This window comes from Echeneis naucrates, chromosome 21 (assembly GCF_900963305.1).
Source record: "Echeneis naucrates chromosome 21, fEcheNa1.1, whole genome shotgun sequence".
Classification (NCBI taxonomy): domain Eukaryota; kingdom Metazoa; phylum Chordata; class Actinopteri; order Carangiformes; family Echeneidae; genus Echeneis; species Echeneis naucrates.
In genome coordinates this window covers 2,245,860-2,263,654 of record NC_042531.1, presented here as the reverse complement: position 1 = coordinate 2,263,654, position 17,795 = coordinate 2,245,860, and the positions used below count along the sequence as shown (strand labels likewise).

The 17,795-nt window shown below is 40.4% G+C and overlaps 3 protein-coding genes and 1 pseudogene across 3 annotated transcripts; 2 read left to right on the top strand and 2 right to left on the bottom strand.

The window, feature by feature from the left end:
* Positions 1-2,046: 2,046 nt before the first annotated feature.
* LOC115062369 (trace amine-associated receptor 13c-like) lies at positions 2,047-3,242 on the top strand. The gene is made up of 2 exons (XM_029531019.1): positions 2,047-2,216; positions 2,423-3,242. Exons 1-2 carry the CDS (start codon positions 2,047-2,049, stop codon positions 3,240-3,242), a joined length of 990 nt encoding a protein of 329 aa, XP_029386879.1.
* Positions 3,243-4,775: 1,533 nt separating this feature from the next.
* LOC115062109 (trace amine-associated receptor 13c-like) lies at positions 4,776-5,995 on the bottom strand. The gene is made up of 2 exons (XM_029530730.1): positions 5,826-5,995; positions 4,776-5,595 (listed from the first exon to the last, which is right to left on the bottom strand). The coding sequence occupies exons 1-2, from the start codon at positions 5,993-5,995 to the stop codon at positions 4,776-4,778; spliced, it is 990 nt and encodes a 329-aa protein (XP_029386590.1).
* A 2,929-nt stretch (positions 5,996-8,924) lies between these two features.
* On the top strand, positions 8,925-10,119 carry LOC115062305 (trace amine-associated receptor 13c-like; annotated as a pseudogene).
* A 1,297-nt stretch (positions 10,120-11,416) lies between these two features.
* On the bottom strand, positions 11,417-12,603 carry LOC115062108 (trace amine-associated receptor 5-like; the record flags this gene model as incomplete). Its single annotated transcript, XM_029530729.1, is given in 3 exon segments — positions 11,417-11,928; positions 11,931-12,202; positions 12,434-12,603. Coding segments are annotated over 3 exon segments (954 nt in total), but the record flags the coding sequence as incomplete, so codon positions are not given.
* Between the last annotated feature and the right edge of the window lie 5,192 nt (positions 12,604-17,795).

Sequence of the window (17,795 nt, the reverse complement as noted above, 5' to 3'; positions counted from 1 at the left end):
CGAACCAGGGTCTGTATCCCCACCCCGCTTTCACTGGTGCAGTTGGTGAGAGGTCACAGTAGTTGACAGTCGTGCTGTTTGAGATAGCTGTCTCTGTGTGAGGAACGGTGATGGCTGGCATTAGGGGGTGACTCTGGGACGCCAGTGTTCACGGTTTAGCCTCCTGGAGGTGTTGTGGGACTAACTAGACAAAACACCGGTGAAAGGAGGTTCCCACCTGATGACCCCAAAGACATGATAGCTACCACCGCTCACTGGCCTAGTTGGATATTATCTGTAGGGCACATAGAGCAGGGTGAAAGTTTGTTGTTAGGAAGGTGATCACTGAGTCTGGTCCATTTTGTTGTCGCACAAGTTTCTTGTGTTTTTTTTTTTTTTTTTTCTAAAGTGCACTGATAATGTAAAAAATATATAATTTTCTATTCACAGAAAAAGGTTTCACTCAAATCATTCTCTTTCTACATTAAACTGGTCTGACTGGAGCCAGGCTGCAGTATCTGACATGTAATGATGTTTTTAATAGATTTTCTGAACCAGAGGTAGAAAAAGACAAAGATCACAGGGTTTAGACAGGAGTTGGAATACACCAGCCAAATCTCAATTAGTGAAGATGACGCCCCGATGAAATTATTCTCAGCTGCAACCAGTTACATTTACCTAAATGTGTTGTTGCAGAACAGCAAGTGAAAAGTAAAGATCTTTTAGGGGATTCAGAGAAAGTGTATCACTGCCGAAGTGGGAGATGGAGATGATGACCTGGAGATTAACGTGATGCAGGCCAATTTAAGTAAATTGTTCTTTGATATTTATAATATATGCGGAATTTTTGAGTCTATGTAGGTGATTTTTTTTTAATTATTTTTTTTTTAAGTACATTTAAACCCAGTATAGAAAAATACTGCCTAATGAGAATGTGTAATCACTACTTCTATATCTTTGGCCAAACTTAATGACACAACATCTTCACTGGCAAATAACATTTCAGATGAACCAATCTGAAAATGCCGAGGCACAGCTGCTTAGGTATTTTATATATATCTACCATTTATTTATGGACTTCACCACTGTCAGGTGAGCTCACTAAATCCCATCTCTGTCGAACCACAACAAATCCTTGTATCGTATTTAGTTTCCAGAGGACCGTACCATCTTTGACTGCAGTGAGTTTTGGTGCCACCTAGAGGACTTTAGCAGGCACATCAACTTCTAAAACTTCTCCAATTGTACATCCACTCTCACCGTCTCCTGCTGTTGACCTGTATGGGAAGCTTTAGCCCTGTCAGACAACACATGTTCAAATAAGTTTTCTTCTGTAAATTAAGCAGCACAGATTACTGAGGTAGTCACTTTTAACAAACGTTAAGGCGTGCCGTCCTTGTTTCATTGATGGAATTGTGTTTTGGAATCAATTGAAACAGCTTTTATCACAGCTGTCACCACAGGTCCTTCATTATTGAGCATAGTTATTCAACAAAAAAAGAACATCTGCCAGTGGTTGCACTGATTACTGCTCTGAGCTGGAGTGAGTAGAATCTCCAGAAAGAGATTGTTGCCTAACATGACACCGGCAGACATGTCCAATGGCTATTGTCACTGTCATTTACATGTGGCTGAAATGTGTTTTTAATATCAACGTGTTGAGGGTTAATGATGAAATTCCTAAATTAAATTAAAGGTTCAATGTTGGGTTGGATTTTACATTAACAACATCAACTTATTCTGTATTGAAACATATTAGTTAAACATGCTCTTTGTGCTGTTGCAGGTCATTCTGTGGTGGAAGGTGTCAAATCCAAAGATGATTGGAGAGATATTAAATATGAATATTTAATATTCATATTTAATATTTGTGTGTACAATCTTCTAGGTGGAGGGACGTGCTGAATAGAAGTATCCAATCCAAATGAAGGTCCAGGCTCCGATCATTGCATCACAGAACAAAAAGACAGTTGTTTGGTTACAGGAAAAGAGGGAGGAGTGTCTTATTCAGCGTTTTGATGGAGATGCTGGCCAGAAATCTACTGGAGCACCACAGCCTCTCTGGATATGGAGACCCTGGAGGAAGCTGAACTCTGCTTTCCACAGATGAACACTTCATGCAGGAAGAAGTTACAGCATTACGCCACAAACGTTTTCCTTTACATTCTGCTGTCCTCCATCACCGTACTGACTGTCTGTCTCAACCTGCTGGTCATCATCTCTATCTCCCACTTCAGGCATAAACTTCAAAACATTAACACAAAATAATTTTTATTTTATTCAGATGAAAAGTTTGAATGATTTCTATGTAAGGAAATGTAATTGTGACTATTTTTAGACAGCTGCATTTAAAACTGCTGCTGCATGTGAACACTGTTTAAAGAATCATGGTGTTCCATCTGCTGCAGAGACTAATGGGCTCAGTATGGTTTTCTTTCTCCAGGCAGCTACACACCTCCACCAACCTCCTCCTCCTCTCTCTGGCTGTCTCAGACTTCCTTGTCGGACTCCTGCTGATGCCACTTCAAATCCTCCTTAAAGAAGGCTGCTGGGTTTTGGGGAGCTTGACATGCAGACTGTTTTATTATGTCTCTTTTGTCCTTCCATTTGCCTCAGTAGGAAACATGGTGCTCATATCGGTTGACCGTTACGTGGCCATTTGTGACCCTTTGCATTACTCCACTAAAGTCACTCTAAACAGAGTTAAAGTCAGTGTTGGTCTGTGTTGGGCCTGTTCTGTCTTGTATAACGGTGTGATACTGAATGTCTTCCTGAAACACCCAGATAGGTATAATTCCTGCTATGGAGAGTGTGTAGCTGTTATTAACTTCTTAACAGGAGCTTTAGATGGCGTGTTGACTTTTATAGGTCCCATTTCCGTTATCATAACTCTGTATATGAAAGTATTTGTGGTGGCTGTGTCACAGGCTCGAGCTCTGAGGTCTCATACTGCAGCAGTGAAAGTCCAGAATTCAGTTCATGTGAGCGCTAATAAGTCTGAGAGAAAAGCAGCCAGGACTCTTGGTGTTGTTGAAGTTGTGTTTCTAATATGTTTCTGTCCTTATTTTTATCCCTCAATTGCAGGCCAGGACATGTCAAGTGATGTGGAAATTTCAGTTTTTGGGATCTGGCTATTTTATTGGAACTCCTGTCTAAATCCACTGATCTATGCTTTTTTCTATCCTTGGTTTAGAAAGTGTATTCGTCAGATTGTCACACTTCAGATACTGCAGCCTTATTCCTCTGATGCTAACATACTGTAGGAAAAGAGTTCAAATAAGGATTTCTTGCTGTTACTTCATGCCAGGATAAAATATGAAAAATGACTTGCTCATTAGGTTATCTGATTTTCTTGCCTGGGACATAAAGAGTCAGTGCCTCCAGCATGATGTTGCTTTCCTTTTTGTCAAAATGATATTGCTCATCTGTAAGTGGCTGAATTTAAAACCTTTAACTGAGCTGAACTATTTTTTTTGTTGTTGCTAAATCAGCCATGTATGTCAATATTGTGATTGCTCATCCATGTTTTCTGAATAAACTAAGCTGAAGGAAAAGTAAAAAATTGCATTGCCCCCTTTGCTGCCAGTCCTCTCCCTCTACCCCCCCAGACTTCCTGCTCCCTTCTTTCACAGCCACACTGATAAACATCAGAATGTCTACAATAACATAAATATAATATAAAATAAATCCAAGTATATTGTGGAACACTTAACGTGACACACTTTATATTGCATATAAACCTATGCCTTTTCATTGAATGTGTAGTTGCTTTCATTAGCAAATCACAATTTTCCACATTACAGGACTACAAAGTTTTATTGATGTAATTGTCCTAATAGTCTCTATTCTACTCTGATTGGTACATTATAATTAGTCTGAGTGCCGTGAAAACAATTACAGACAAAACACTGAACTGAGATCAATAACTTCTGAACTGTGTGTGTCGTGTTTTATAGATATGAACACAGAGGCCACTCTTTCCTTGGACTGTGTACAGGGGAATATGCACACCATCATCTGGGGCATGATCACACAATGCATGTTATACAAGTAATAAAAAAAAAACAAAACAAACAAACAGATTAGTAAAATAATGCCCAATTTGATTGACCTCGAAACAATAGAACATTATAGGACGCTGACTTTTGATTTTTATTGAGTAATGAATTAACATGGCTTCTGTAACTGTAACTGTTCTGTATTTAGGAGGGAATGTGAAAATAATAAAGAATCATCCAAACTCAAGATAGAGAGTGACTCAGTACTCTGAACTAATGACGACATTGATTTAATATTTGGCCAATTATTCTTTTATCAAGAGCAGATAAAATTGGTGGAAACATTTTTCTTTTTGAAAAAGGAAAGCAGGTTTTGCAAGCAATTCTGTCACATTTTTGTCAAAACATTGAAATTAAATTCACAAGATCAATTTATATGAAGGTTTATATCCAAATCAACTAAAATGTGGGAACAGAAAACTTTTACAGACATGAATTTACATAGCCTTATCTGGGAGGCATTTGATTATTTTAGAGTGCCTGGAGCAGTTGTCAACTTAGTAGGAAGATATTTCCAGGATATCAGACTGTGTGAAAGTACAGCAGGCTTTACAACAGGTTGGTATTTAGTTATATATTAATTAACACACCAGTAGAAAGCAGAGTTCAGCTTCCTCCAGGGTCTCCATATCCAGAGAGGCTGTGGTGCTGGTTTATATCCAAATCAACAAAAATGTGGGAACAGACAACTTTTCCAGGCTTAAATTTAGTGCATTGATAATGTAAAAAAATCTCTTTCTACATTAAACTGGTCTGACTGGAGCCAGGCTGCAGTATCTGACATGTAATGATGTTTTTAATAGATTTTCTGAACCAGGGGTAGAAAAAGACATAGATCACAGGGTTTAGACAGGAGTTGAAATACACCAGCCAAATCTCAATTAGTGAAGATGACGCCCCGACTAAATTATTCTCAGCTGCAACAGCGAAACAATAATATGGAGAGGAACACAACAGAAACACAGCTACTACAATACCCAGAGTCCTGGCTGCTTTCATTTCTGATTTTTTAGCTTTTACACTCCCTGAAAGTTGTAGTGTGACAGCTGCAATGTGACAGCGCATGGCACGAGCCTGAGACACAGCCACCACAAAAACTCGCAAGTACAAAACTATGATGACTAAAATGGGGCCTAAAAAGGTAACAACAAGATCAACAGCTCCTTCAACAAAGTTTACCACAACGACACAATCGCCATAACAGGAGTTATACCTGTTTGGACGTTTTAGGAAATCCCGAAGTATCCAGCTGCTGTGAACAGCAGAAAATATCCAGCACAGACAAACACAGAGCTGAACTCTCTTTAGGGTAACTCTGGTGGAGTAAACCATGGGCTCACAAATAGCAATGTAGCGATCAACAGATATCAGCACCATGTTTCCTACTGAAACACTGACAACCAGGAACCCCAGAAAGTAATGCACACCACACATAAAGTCACCCAGGAACCAGCAGCCTTGGTTCTGGAGAAGAAAAACTGGCATCATCAAGAGACCCACTACAAAGTCAGCAGCAGCCAGAGAGAGGAGGAGGAGGTTGGTGGTGGTGTGGAGCTGCCTGAAAAGAAATAACATCAACACTCAAGACACTGTTATATCTAGTAGCTGTAGCAATACACGTTATTAGAAGTTAATAAAATCTGTAGTATTCACTGCTCACTATCATAGCTATATAAAACACTGTACTACAGATTATGTCCACTACAACCAGTAACCTAAATGTGTTGTTGCAAACAGCAAGTGAAAAGTAAAGATCTTTGAAGGAATTCAGAGAAAACGTATCACTGCCTGAAGTGGGAGATGGAGATGATGACCAGCAGGTTAAGAACCACAGTGAGCAGAGTGATGATGGACAGCAGAGAGTAAATGCACAAGGCTTCAGAATGAGGACGCACAGTCTTCCTGCAGGAGCTGTTGAGTTGGGGAAAGCAGAGTTCAACTTCTTCCCATACCTCCATATTCAGAGACAGAGGAGAGGTTGATGAGCTCTGTCAGCTCTTCTGATGAAAGATCTTTGCCGTACAGCTAATTTATTTCTTTCCTTTCTCTCCTCCTCAGTTCCAACTCCTGACACTTAAGTGGAAAACTTTTTTTAAGGCAGCTGCAACACCCTTCCTTCCTCTCCCAACCTCACAAACTAAACCACCTTACCTTGTGTTTTTTTTTTTAATGGTTTAATGGTTGTCATTCAGAGCTAATGTCATGTGTGGATATTCTGAGCGCTAATGGGCCCTTTAGGAATCATATTAATCCTACCCTACACCTGCACACTAATTCTTTTCTTTCCCGGGGTTCAGATTTAGAGTTTGTTTTTGTTTGATTTGGAAAAGTGTCCCATCACCAGAGTATTTTCCTACCCAAGGTTAAAACATGAACACTGTTTTCCAACCAATGTACGATTAAAATAAATTTTAAAAGAAGAGCACTATTGAGTGAAATTACATCAGATTTAAAAAAAAAATTTATCCTCTGAAGCGTTTCATTTACCAGTTTTTGGTCCTCCGAAGACTTTGTCCTTTTCGGTTTCTTTAGCCTGAAAGTTCTTATAAAATTTTCACTCACCCAAACAGCACTTTTTCTTCCCACTTATGGGTTAATTCATTATATTAGTTTTGTGTAAATCTTGATCCCATTATAAATAATTTGAGGTCTCGGGTGAAAAAAAGGGGAAAATAAATAGAATAAAAAGAAAAAAAACAACAACAGGTGAAATAAAGTCCCTTTCCTTTTAAAATTGCATTTGAATTTCTCCCTACCTTCTTTTGATACATCTATGGGGGGTGTCCAGGTGAGAAAAGGGCACTCAAGGCAGAAGATCCAGGTCACCGATATCATCAGGATTCATCCCTCTACTAGTGATGGGTAGTTTGGACCTTTTTACTGACTTGTCTTTTAATCTCATTCAGTAAAATGAACTACAGAAGTTTCCTTTTGTTAAACTATTGAACCCCCTTTTGGGCCATAGCCTGGTGAAGGTGGAATTACTCATTACTTCATTTGCAGGTAGCACAGCGCTCCGCCTTCCATTAGAAAAATTCCCATTCTTTGATGGTTATTCACATTAGCCTACCTGGTCAGTGAAGACCCATCGTGTATGAATTTGTTCCATCATAAAGGCAAAATAAACATCCATCCCATAGCTACACAGCTAACAACAACCTTCGTGCTAAAGTCTCAGAGCTCTCCTCACCAGTAACAGCAGCATGACGTGAAAAATGAACGAATCCCTCATTCCTACACGGAGAACATGTGGCAGAAAGACCCGTTCGCGAACTAATCTGAGCTGGCGGAGCGCATGCGCAGACCAGGAAAAAAAAAAACAAAAAACGAGTCATTCACTGAGATGGCTCGTTAATCCGGAGTCAATACGAAAGATTGGTTCAAAGTGAACGAATCGTTTACGAACGACACATCATTACCTATTACCAAAGAAATGAATTATTCCCCCCCAGTTATACATTTCCATCTACCTGTACCAAACTGAACAAAATGGAAATATGCATTATTCAACAGCACACCCCAAACAACGGCAGCAGCTAGCGCTTAGCTTAGCTCGTTTACCGCGCTTCATTACGCTGCCAGAAAATGACAATTTAACAGCTAATTAAAATCAACTTCAGAATATTGAATTCACGTCTCCCATTATATCCAGATCCTGCCGCAAATTCCGATCACATTATACTCAACTGAAGTCTTTCAGGACAAACATTTTAGTGCTAATCGGCTAACTCACGGAGCTAATGCACTTTAGCCGGTGTGTCAACCGATTCGGTTCCTCCAGGTTCCGGTTCCCCTTTACGCTGATTTACTGCGTAAAGTCGTGCGTAGTTGCTAAGTTACCGTGCGTACTTAAAGAAGAAACGCAAATAGGAACACAGCTGAGTGTACGGAAAGCGAAATGGAACAAGCCAATGTGTAGGTTACTGGTGTGTTATTTATTATATAACTAAATAAACTGAGAATGCATTTGTTCGGCCATTCTTTGTCAATCTTTGTGTAAATGGATGCCAGCTAGCATATCTGTGCGAGAGTAGCCTACGTTAAGTAAACCTCACTGCCGGATCACTTACACTAGTTAGTCCCTTCGAAATGGACTGCTAGCTAACTGGTTAGCTAGCTGGTTAGCGTGCTCGGCTGACGGATTGATGACATTATTTTTGACGTATAAAGTTACTATAGCTTACCGTTCATTTGGAAACGGGCGGATATTTCTGCTCCTCGGAAACACCCACCGGATAGTGTCCGTATGTTTCAGAATTCACGAACTGTTGAACACAAGTTTACCATTTTAAGAACAAACACTCACATGACAAACACTCATCCTGGCCGCCCTTTGGGAAACTGGGTTGGGAATTAGTTTATGTCCTGGGTTAGTTCCAAGTAAGGGCATGATTTATAGGAAAGTCAATGATCCATTCACTGAACACTTCAAACATTTTTACACATTATCTGTTATCTCTTGCACGACATGCCCATAAAATAGACTATAGGTCTACATAATTATCACTGATCGATCAACCAGTTAAACTGTAGCATATACACAAGAAAAATCCAGCAACAAAGCGTGGTATTTATTTACTCATAAAAATTATAAACAAGTCAACAGGCGTGGACTCGGAGCATCAACTCTGTGGTGGAAGGTGTCAAATCCAAAGATGATTGGAGAGATATTAAATATGAATGTATATTTGTGTGTACAATCTTCTAGGTGGAGGGACGTGCTGAATAGAAGTATCCAATCCAAATGAAGGTCCAGGCTCCGATCATTGCATCACAGAACAAAAAGACAGTTGTTTGGTTACAGGAAAAGAGGGAGGAGTGTCTTATTCAGCGTTTTGATGGAGATGCTGGCCAGAAATCTACTGGAGCACCACAGCCTCTCTGGATATGGAGACCCTGGAGGAAGCTGAACTCTGCTTTCCACAGATGAACACTTCATGCAGGAAGAAGTTACAGCATTACGCCACAAACGTTTTCCTTTACATTCTGCTGTCCTCCATCACCGTACTGACTGTCTGTCTCAACCTGCTGGTCATCATCTCTATCTCCCACTTCAGGCATAAAACTTCAAAACATTAACACAAAATAATTTTATTTTATTCAGATGAAAAGTTTGAATGATTTCTATGTAAGGAAATGTAATTGTGACTATGTTTAGACAGCTGTATTTAAAACTGCTGCTGCATGTGAACACTGTTTAAAGAATCATGGTGTTCCATCTGCTGCAGAGACTAATGGGCTCAGTATGGTTTTCTTTCTCCAGGCAGCTACACACCTCCACCAACCTCCTCCTCCTCTCTCTGGCTGTCTCAGACTTCCTTGTCGGACTCCTGCTGATGCCAGTTCAAATCCTCCGTAAAGAAGGCTGCTGGGTTTTGGGGAGCTTGACATGCAGACTGTTTATTTATGCCTCTTTTGTCCTCACATCTGCCTCAGTAGGAAACATGGTGCTCATATCGGTTGACCGTTACGTGGCCATTTGTGACCCTTTGCATTACTCCACTAAAGTCACTCTAAACAGAGTTAAAGTCAGTGTTGGTCTGTGTTGGGCCTGTTCTGTCTTGTATAACGGTGTGATACTGAATGTCTTCCTGAAACACCCAGATAGGTATAATTCCTGCTATGGTGAGTGTGTAGCTGTTATTAACTTCTTAACAGGAGCTTTTGATCGCGTGTTGACTTTATAGGTCCCATTTCCGTTATCATAACTCTGTATATGAAAGTATTTGTGGTGGCTGTGTCACAGGCTCGAGCTCTGAGGTCTCATACTGCAGCAGTGAAAGTCCAGAATTCAGTTCATGTGAGCGCTAAAAAGTCTGAGAGAAAAGCAGCCAGGACTCTTGGTGTTGTTGTAGTTGTGTTTCTAATATGTTTCTGTCCTTATTTTTATCCCTCAATTGCAGGCCAGGACATGTCAAGTGATGTGGAAATTTCAGTTTTTGGGATCTGGCTACTTTATTGTAACTCCTGTCTAAATCCACTGATCTATGCTTTTTTCTATCCTTGGTTTAGAAAATGTATTCGTCAGATTGTCACACTTCAGATACTGCAGCCTTATTCCTCTGATGCTAACATACTGTAGGAAAAGAGTTCAAATAAGGATTTCTTGCTGTTACTTCATGCCAGGATAAAATATGAAAAATGACTTGCTCATTAGGTTATCTGATTTTCTTGCCTGGGACATAAAGAGTCAGTGCCTCCAGCATGATGTTGCTTTCCTTTTTGTCAAAATGATATTGCTCATCTGTAAGTGGCTGAATTTAAAACCTTTAACTGAGCTGAATGATTGTTTTTGTTGTTGCTAAATCAGCCATGTATGTCAATATTGTGATTGCTCATCCATGTTTTCTGAATAAACTAAGCTTAAGGAAAAGTAAAAAATTGCATTGCCCCCTTTGCTGCCAGTCCTCTCCCTCTACCCCCCCAGACTTCCTGCTCCCTTCTTTCACAGCCACACTGATAAACATCAGAATGTCTACAATAACATAAATATAATATAAAATAAATCCAAGTATATTGTGGAACACTTAACGTTACACACTTTATATTGCATATAAAACCTATGCCTTTTCATTGAATGTGTAGTTGCTTTCATTAGCAAATCACAATTTTCCACATTACAGGACTACAAAGTTTTATTGATGTAATTGTCCTAATAGTCTCTATTCTACTCTGATTGGTACATTATAATTAGTCTGAGTGCCGTGAAAACAATTACAGACAAAACACTGAACTGAGATCAATAACTTCTGAACTGTGTGTGTCGTGTTTTATAGATATGAACACAGAGGCCACTCTTTCCTTGGACTGTGTACAGGGGAATATGCACACCATCATCTGGGGCATGATCACACAATGCATGTTATACAAGTAATAAAAAAAAACAAAACAAACAAACAGATTAGTAAAATAATGCCCAATTTGATTGACCTCGAAACAATAGAACATTATAGGACGCTGACTTTTGATTTTTATTGAGTAATGAATTAACATGGCTTCTGTAACTGTAACTGTTCTGTATTTAGGAGGGAATGTGAAAATAATAAAGAATCATCCAAACTCAAGACTGAGAGTGACTCAGTACTCTGAACTAATGACGACATTGATTTAATATTTGGCCAATTATTCTTTTATCAAGAGCAGATAAAATTGGTGGAAACATTTTTCTTTTTGAAAAAGGAAAGCAGGTTTTGCAAGCAATTCTGTCACATTTTTGTCAAAACATTGAAATTAAATTCACAAGATCAATTTATATGAAGGTTCGTATCCAAATCAACTAAAATGTGGGAACAGACAACTTTTCCAGGCTTAAATTTAGTGCATTGATAATGTAAAAAAATCTCTTTCTACATTAAACTGGTCTGACTGGAGCCAGGCTGCAGTATCTGACATGTAATGATGTTTTTAATAGATTTTCTGAACCAGGGGTAGAAAAAGACATAGATCACAGGGTTTAGACAGGAGTTGAAATACACCAGCCAAATCTCAATTAGTGAAGATGACGCCCCGACTAAATTATTCTCAGCTGCAACAGCAAAACAATAATACGGAGAGCAACACAACAGAAACACAGCTACTACAATACCCAGAGTCCTGGCTGCTTTCATTTCTGATTTTTTAGCTTTTACACTCCCTGAAAGTTGTAGTGTGACAGCTGCAATGTGACAGCGCATGGCACGAGCCTGAGACACAGCCACCACAAAAACTCGCAAGTACAAAACTATGATGACTAAAATGGGGCCTAAAAAGGTAACAACAAGATCAACAGCTCCTTCAACAAAGTTTACCACAACGACACAATCGCCATAACAGGAGTTATACCTGTTTGGACGTTTTAGGAAATCCCGAAGTATCCAGCTGCTGTGAACAGCAGAAAATATCCAGCACAGACAACACAGAGCTGAACTCTCTTTAGGGTAACTCTGGTGGAGTAAACCATGGGCTCACAAATAGCAATGTAGCGATCAACAGATATCAGCACCATGTTTCCTACTGAAACACTGACAACCAGGAACCCCAGAAAGTAATGCACACCACACATAAAGTCACCCAGGAACCAGCAGCCTTGGTTCTGGAGAAGAAGAACTGGCATCATCAAGAGACCCACTACAAAGTCAGCAGCAGCCAGAGAGAGGAGGAGGAGGTTGGTGGTGGTGTGGAGCTGCCTGAAAAGAAATAACATCAACACTGAAGACACTGTTATATCTAGTAGCTGTAGCAATACACGTTATTAGAAGTTAATAAAATCTGTAGTATTCACTGCTCACTAACATAGCTATATAAAACACTGTACTACAGATTATGTCCACTACAACCAGTAACCTAAATGTGTTGTTGCAAAACAGCAAGTGAAAAGTAAAGATCTTTGAAGGAATTCAGAGAAAACGTATCACTGCCTGAAGTGGGAGATGGAGATGATGACCAGCAGGTTAAGAACCACAGTGAGCAGAGTGATGATGGACAGCAGAGAGTAAATGCACAAGGCTTCAGAATGAGGACGCACAGTCTTCCTGCAGGAGCTGTTGAGTTGGGGAAAGCAGAGTTCAACTTCTTCCCATACCTCCATATTCAGAGACAGAGGAGAGGTTGATGAGCTCTGTCAGCTCTTCTGATGAAAGATCTTTGCCCTACAGCTAATTTATTTCTTTCCTTTCTCTCCTCCTCAGTTCCAACTCCCGACACTTCAAATCAAATCAGATTTATTTGTATAGCGCCAAATCATAACAAAGTTACATCAAGGCACTAACCCTAACCCATATAGAGCAGGTCTAGACCAAACTCTTTATAAATTTATTTAAAGAGACCCAACAGATCCCCCGATGAGCAAGCACCTGGCAACAGTGGCAAGGAAAAACTTCCTTTAAGAGGCAGAAACCTCGAGCAGAACCAGGCTCAGGGGGGGCGGCCATCTGCCTCGACCGGTTGGGTTGAGAGAGAGAGAGAGAGAGAGAGGCATTGGGGGGGGGTGGGGGGGTTGTAGGCAGGAACATGTTGTTGCATGAAGTTCATGGAGTTGAGCTGTAATACAGAATTCATGCTATATGGGACCAGCAGGTGTTGCAGGAACATGGGATGGAGATGAGGACAGGGAGAGAGAGGAGAGGAACTGGGAGAGACAGAGACTTTGGCAGAACATGGTTAGTAAATGCAGTATAAATGCTTAGAACTGGGTGAAACTATTTTGTTTTTTTTGTTTTTTTTTAAGAAGGATGGTTTTTATCAGCGCATGCAAGGAGAGAGAGAGAGAGAGAGAGAGAGAGAGAGAGAGAGAGAGAAGCTCAGTCCTTCCCCCAGCAGCCTCGGCCTACAGCAGCCTCGCTAAAGAGTAGAGGACTTTAACTTTTTAACTATCAGCTCTGTCATACAGGAAAGTTTTAAGCCTGGTCTTGAAAGTTACAAAGAGTCCGCCCCCCGGACCGATGCTGGGAGGTTGGTTCCATAGAAGAGGATAACTGATAACTGAACGATCTGCCTCCAGATTTACTCTTGGAGACTCTAGGAACCACAAGTAAACCTCCATCTAGAGAGCGGAGTGGCCTGCTAGGACAGTAAGGAACTATGAGCTCTCTGAGATACGATGGAGCTTGGCCATTAAGAGCTTTATATGTTAAAAGAAGGATTTTGAATTCTACTCTATATTTTACTGGCAGCCAATGAAGAGCAGCTAACACAGGAGAGATGTGATCTCTTTTCCTAGTTCCTGTTAATATTCGTGCAGCAGCGTTCTGAATTAACTGAAGGCCTTTTAGAGATTTGTTTGGACATCCAGATAGTAATGAGTTACAGTAGTCCAGCCTAGAAGTTACAAATGCATGGACTAGTTTTTTTGCATCATCCTGAGAAAGGATGTTTCTGATTTTCCTAATGTTTCTCAGGTGGAAGAAAGCTGCCCGACTAACTTGTTTTATGTGAGGGACAAAGGACATGTCCTGGTCAAAAATTACTCCAAGATTTCTTACAGTGGAGCTGGAAGCCAAAGTAATGCCGTCCAGACTGATGAGATGATTAGATAGTATTTTTCTGAGGTGCTTAGGACCGAGTACAATAACTTCTGTTTTGTCAGAGTTGAGAAGTAAAAAATTTCCAGTCATCCAGACTTTATGTCTTCCAGACATGTCTGCAGTCTGACTATCTGACTGACTTCATTTGGCTTCATTGATAGGTACAGCTGGGTATCGTCTGCGTAGCAGTGGAAGTTGATGCTGTGTTTCCTGATAATGTTGCCTAGAGGAAGCAGATAAAGCGTAAAGAGGATTGGTCCAAGTACCCGAACCCTGCGGGACTCCATGACTGACTACAGTACATGAGGAGGAGCTGTTGTTTACATGAACAAAACTGATGTCTATCTGATAAGTAGGATTTGAACCACTTTAGTGCAGTTCCTTTAATTCCATTTCATGTTCCAGTCTCTGTAGTAAAATATTATGATCTACGGTGTTGAATGCAGCACAAAGATCTAGAAGGAGAAGTATGGAGGCTGATCCATCGTCTGAGGCCATTAGAATGTCATTGGAAACTTTAACCCTGTTTCTGTGCTATGATGGGCTCTAAATCCTGACTGAAACTCTTCAAACAAACTGTTCCCACCCAGATGCTCGTGTAGTTGTTTTGCTACAGCTTTCTCAATGATTTTAGAAATAAATGGAAGGTTCGATATGGGTCTATAGTTTGCCAAAACATCTGGATCAAGATTAGGCTTTTTAAGCTGGGGTTTGATGACCGCAGTTTTTAAGTGCCTGAGGTACGTAACCCAGAAATAAAGTCAGATTAACCAAATCTAGAATGAACGACTCAATTAAATAAAAGATCTCTTTAAAGAGGCTAGTTGGTACTGGGTCTAATAGACAGGTTGACGGTCTGGATGATGAAACTATAGAAGCTAGCTCTGAGAGATTAAGAGGTGAGAATGATTCCAGATGTAAAAGAGGCGTCGCAGCTGATTCAGCAGTTGTCGTCTTCAGAAGGGGATTTTTATCTAACGTAGGCAAGAGCTGATAAATTCTTTCTCTGATCATGAGAATTTTGTCTGAAAAAAAACTAATAAAATCATTACTGCTTAGAGCTAAGGGGATCACTGGTTCAACTGAGCTATGGCTCTCTGTCAGCCTGGCTACAGTGCTGAAGAGAAACCTGGGGTTGTTCTTGTTTTCTTCTATGAGTGCTGAGTAATATGAACTTCTAGCACTGCAGAGAGCTTTTTTATATGTTTTCAGGGCTATCTTTCCAGGCTCTGTGAGACTCTTCTGACTTACTGGAACGCCAGTTTCTTTCTAATTTCCTTGATGTCTGCTTTAAGGCATGGATTTGGTAACTATACCAGGGAGCCATCCTCCTCAGATTGAATACTTTCTTTTTCAGAGGGGCGGCATTATCAAGATTCGAACGCAGTGTGGCCATAGTGCTAGTTACAAGGTCATCAACCTGCGTATGGGAGAAATCATCATTTAAATTTAGATATGGCATTGTTGGGAATGATGACCAAATGTTCTCTTTAAAATTTAGCCACAGCAGCTTCAGATAAACATCTTCTATAGCTGAATTTATTCCTCAATGCTGTGGAGCCCATTAAAGTAAACTCAAATGTAATAAGGTAATGGTCAGACGGGAGAGAATTTTGGGGAAGAATTGTTAGCTTGTCAATTTCAATGCCATAAGTTAGAACAAGATCAAGGATATGATTGTAAAAGTGAGTGGGTTCATTCACATGCTGGGAAAAGCCAATTGAGTCTAGTAGGGAAAGAAACCCAGAACTAAGGCTGTCGCTTTCTACATCAACATGTATATTGAAATCTGGGATAACAGGGATTCTAACTCATTAATCTTTGCCTCCATTTCTACCATCATCCTACATCTATGACAAGAGGTGCTATCATAAAAGGAGGCAGAAGAATAACTACACATGAGGCACAGAGAACAGGAGAGGAGAGGAGGAGGAGAAGGAGGAACAGAGAGTGGAGACAGAGAGCTAGAGGACATTGCTAATTCGGGTAGTTTGATTAGCGGAGGAGGAGAAACGGTTATAACCTTTGGAGAAAGGGGAGATATTGACTTCTAAAACCTAGTGTTGGTGTGAAAATAATTTTCTGCCTGATTACTCGAGTGAATTAGGAAATAATAGCAGAAGAACAGTGGAAACAACACAGAGATGACAAAGCACAATAGAGAGCACAACCGCCAGTGACCGGAAATGATGCAACACGCTTACCGCCCAGCACGCAAGCTGACACCTGGTGACACACTTAAGTGGAAAAGTTTTTTAAGGCAGCTGCAACACCCTTCCTTCCTCTCCCAACCTCACAAACTAAACCACCTTACCTTGTGTTTTTTTTTTTAATGGTTTAATGGTTGTCATTCAGAGCTAATGTCATGTGTGGATATTCTGAGCGCTAATGGGCCCTTTAGGAATCATATAATCCTACCCTACACCTGCACACTAATTCTTTTCGTTGCCGGGGTTCAGATTTAGAGTTTGTTTTTGTTTGATTTGGAGAAGTGTCCCACCGCCAGAGTATTTTCCTACCCAAGGTTAAAACATGAACACTGTTTTCCAACCAATGTACGATTAAAATAAATTTTAAAAGAAGAGCGCCATTGAGTGAAATTACATCAGATTTAAAAAAAATGTATCCTCTGAAGCGTTTCATTTACCAGTTTTTGGTCCTCCGAAGACTTCATTCAGTAAAATGACTACAGAAGTTTCCTTTTGTTAAACTATTGAACCCCCTTTTGGGCCATAGCCTGGTGAAGGTGGAATTACTCATTACTTCATTTGCAGGTAGCACAGCGCTCCGCCTTCCATTAGAAAAATTCCCATTCTTTGATGGTTTTCACATTAGCCTACCTGGTCAGTGAAGACCCATCGTGTATGAATTTGTTCCATCATAAAGGCAAAATAAACATCCATCCCTAGCTACACAGCTAACAACAACCTTCGTGCTAATGTCTCAGAGCTCTCCTCACCAGTAACAGCAGCATGACGTGAAAAATGAACGAATCCCTCATTCCTACACGGAGAACATGTGGCAGAAAGACCCGTTCGCGAACGAATCTGAGCTGGCGGAGCGCATGCGCAGACCAGAAAAAAAACAAAAAACGAGTCATTCACTGAGATGGCTCGTTAATCCGGAGTCAATACGAAAGATTAGTTCAAAGTGAACGAATCGTTTACGAACGACACATCATTACCTATTACCAAAGAAATGAATTATTCCCCCCCAGTTATACATTTCCATCTACCTGTACCAAACTGAACAAAATGGAAATATGCATTATTCAACAGCACACCCCAAACAACGGCAGCAGCTAGCGCTTAGCTTAGCTCGTTTACCGCGCTTCATTACGCTGCCAGAAAATGACAATTTAACAGCTAATTAAAATCAACTTCAGAATATTACATTCACGTCTCCCATTATATCCAGATCCTGCCGCAAATTCCGATCACATTATACTAAACTGAAGTCTTTCAGGACAAACATTTTAGTGCTAATCGGCTAACTCACGGAGCTAATGCACTTTAGCCGGTGTGTCAGACCGATTTGGTTCCCCAGGGTTCCGGTTCCCCTTTACGCTGATTTACTGCTGAGTCGTGCGCTAGTTGCTAAGTTACCGGTGCGTACTTAAAGAAGAACGCAAATAGGAACACAGCTGAGTGTACTGGAAAGCGACATGGAACAAGCCAATGTGTAGGTTACTGGTGTGTTATTTATTATATAACAAATAAACTGAGAATGCATTTGTTCGGCCATTCTTTGTCAATCT

What these genes read in the sequence shown, in the direction of transcription:
- LOC115062109 (XM_029530730.1), bottom strand. Translation starts at nt 5,995, where the DNA reads ATGGAGGTATGGGAAGAAGTTGAACTCTGCTTTCCCCAACTCAACAGC. An exon ending in ATCTCCATCTCCCACTTCAG is followed by an intron (nt 5,596 to 5,825) that starts GCAGTGATACGT and finishes ATTTCTTTTCAG; the next exon opens with GCAGCTCCACACCACCACCA.
- LOC115062369 (XM_029531019.1), top strand. Translation starts at nt 2,047, where the DNA reads ATGGAGACCCTGGAGGAAGCTGAACTCTGCTTTCCACAGATGAACACT. An exon ending in ATCTCTATCTCCCACTTCAG is followed by an intron (nt 2,217 to 2,422) that starts GCATAAACTTCA and finishes TTCTTTCTCCAG; the next exon opens with GCAGCTACACACCTCCACCA.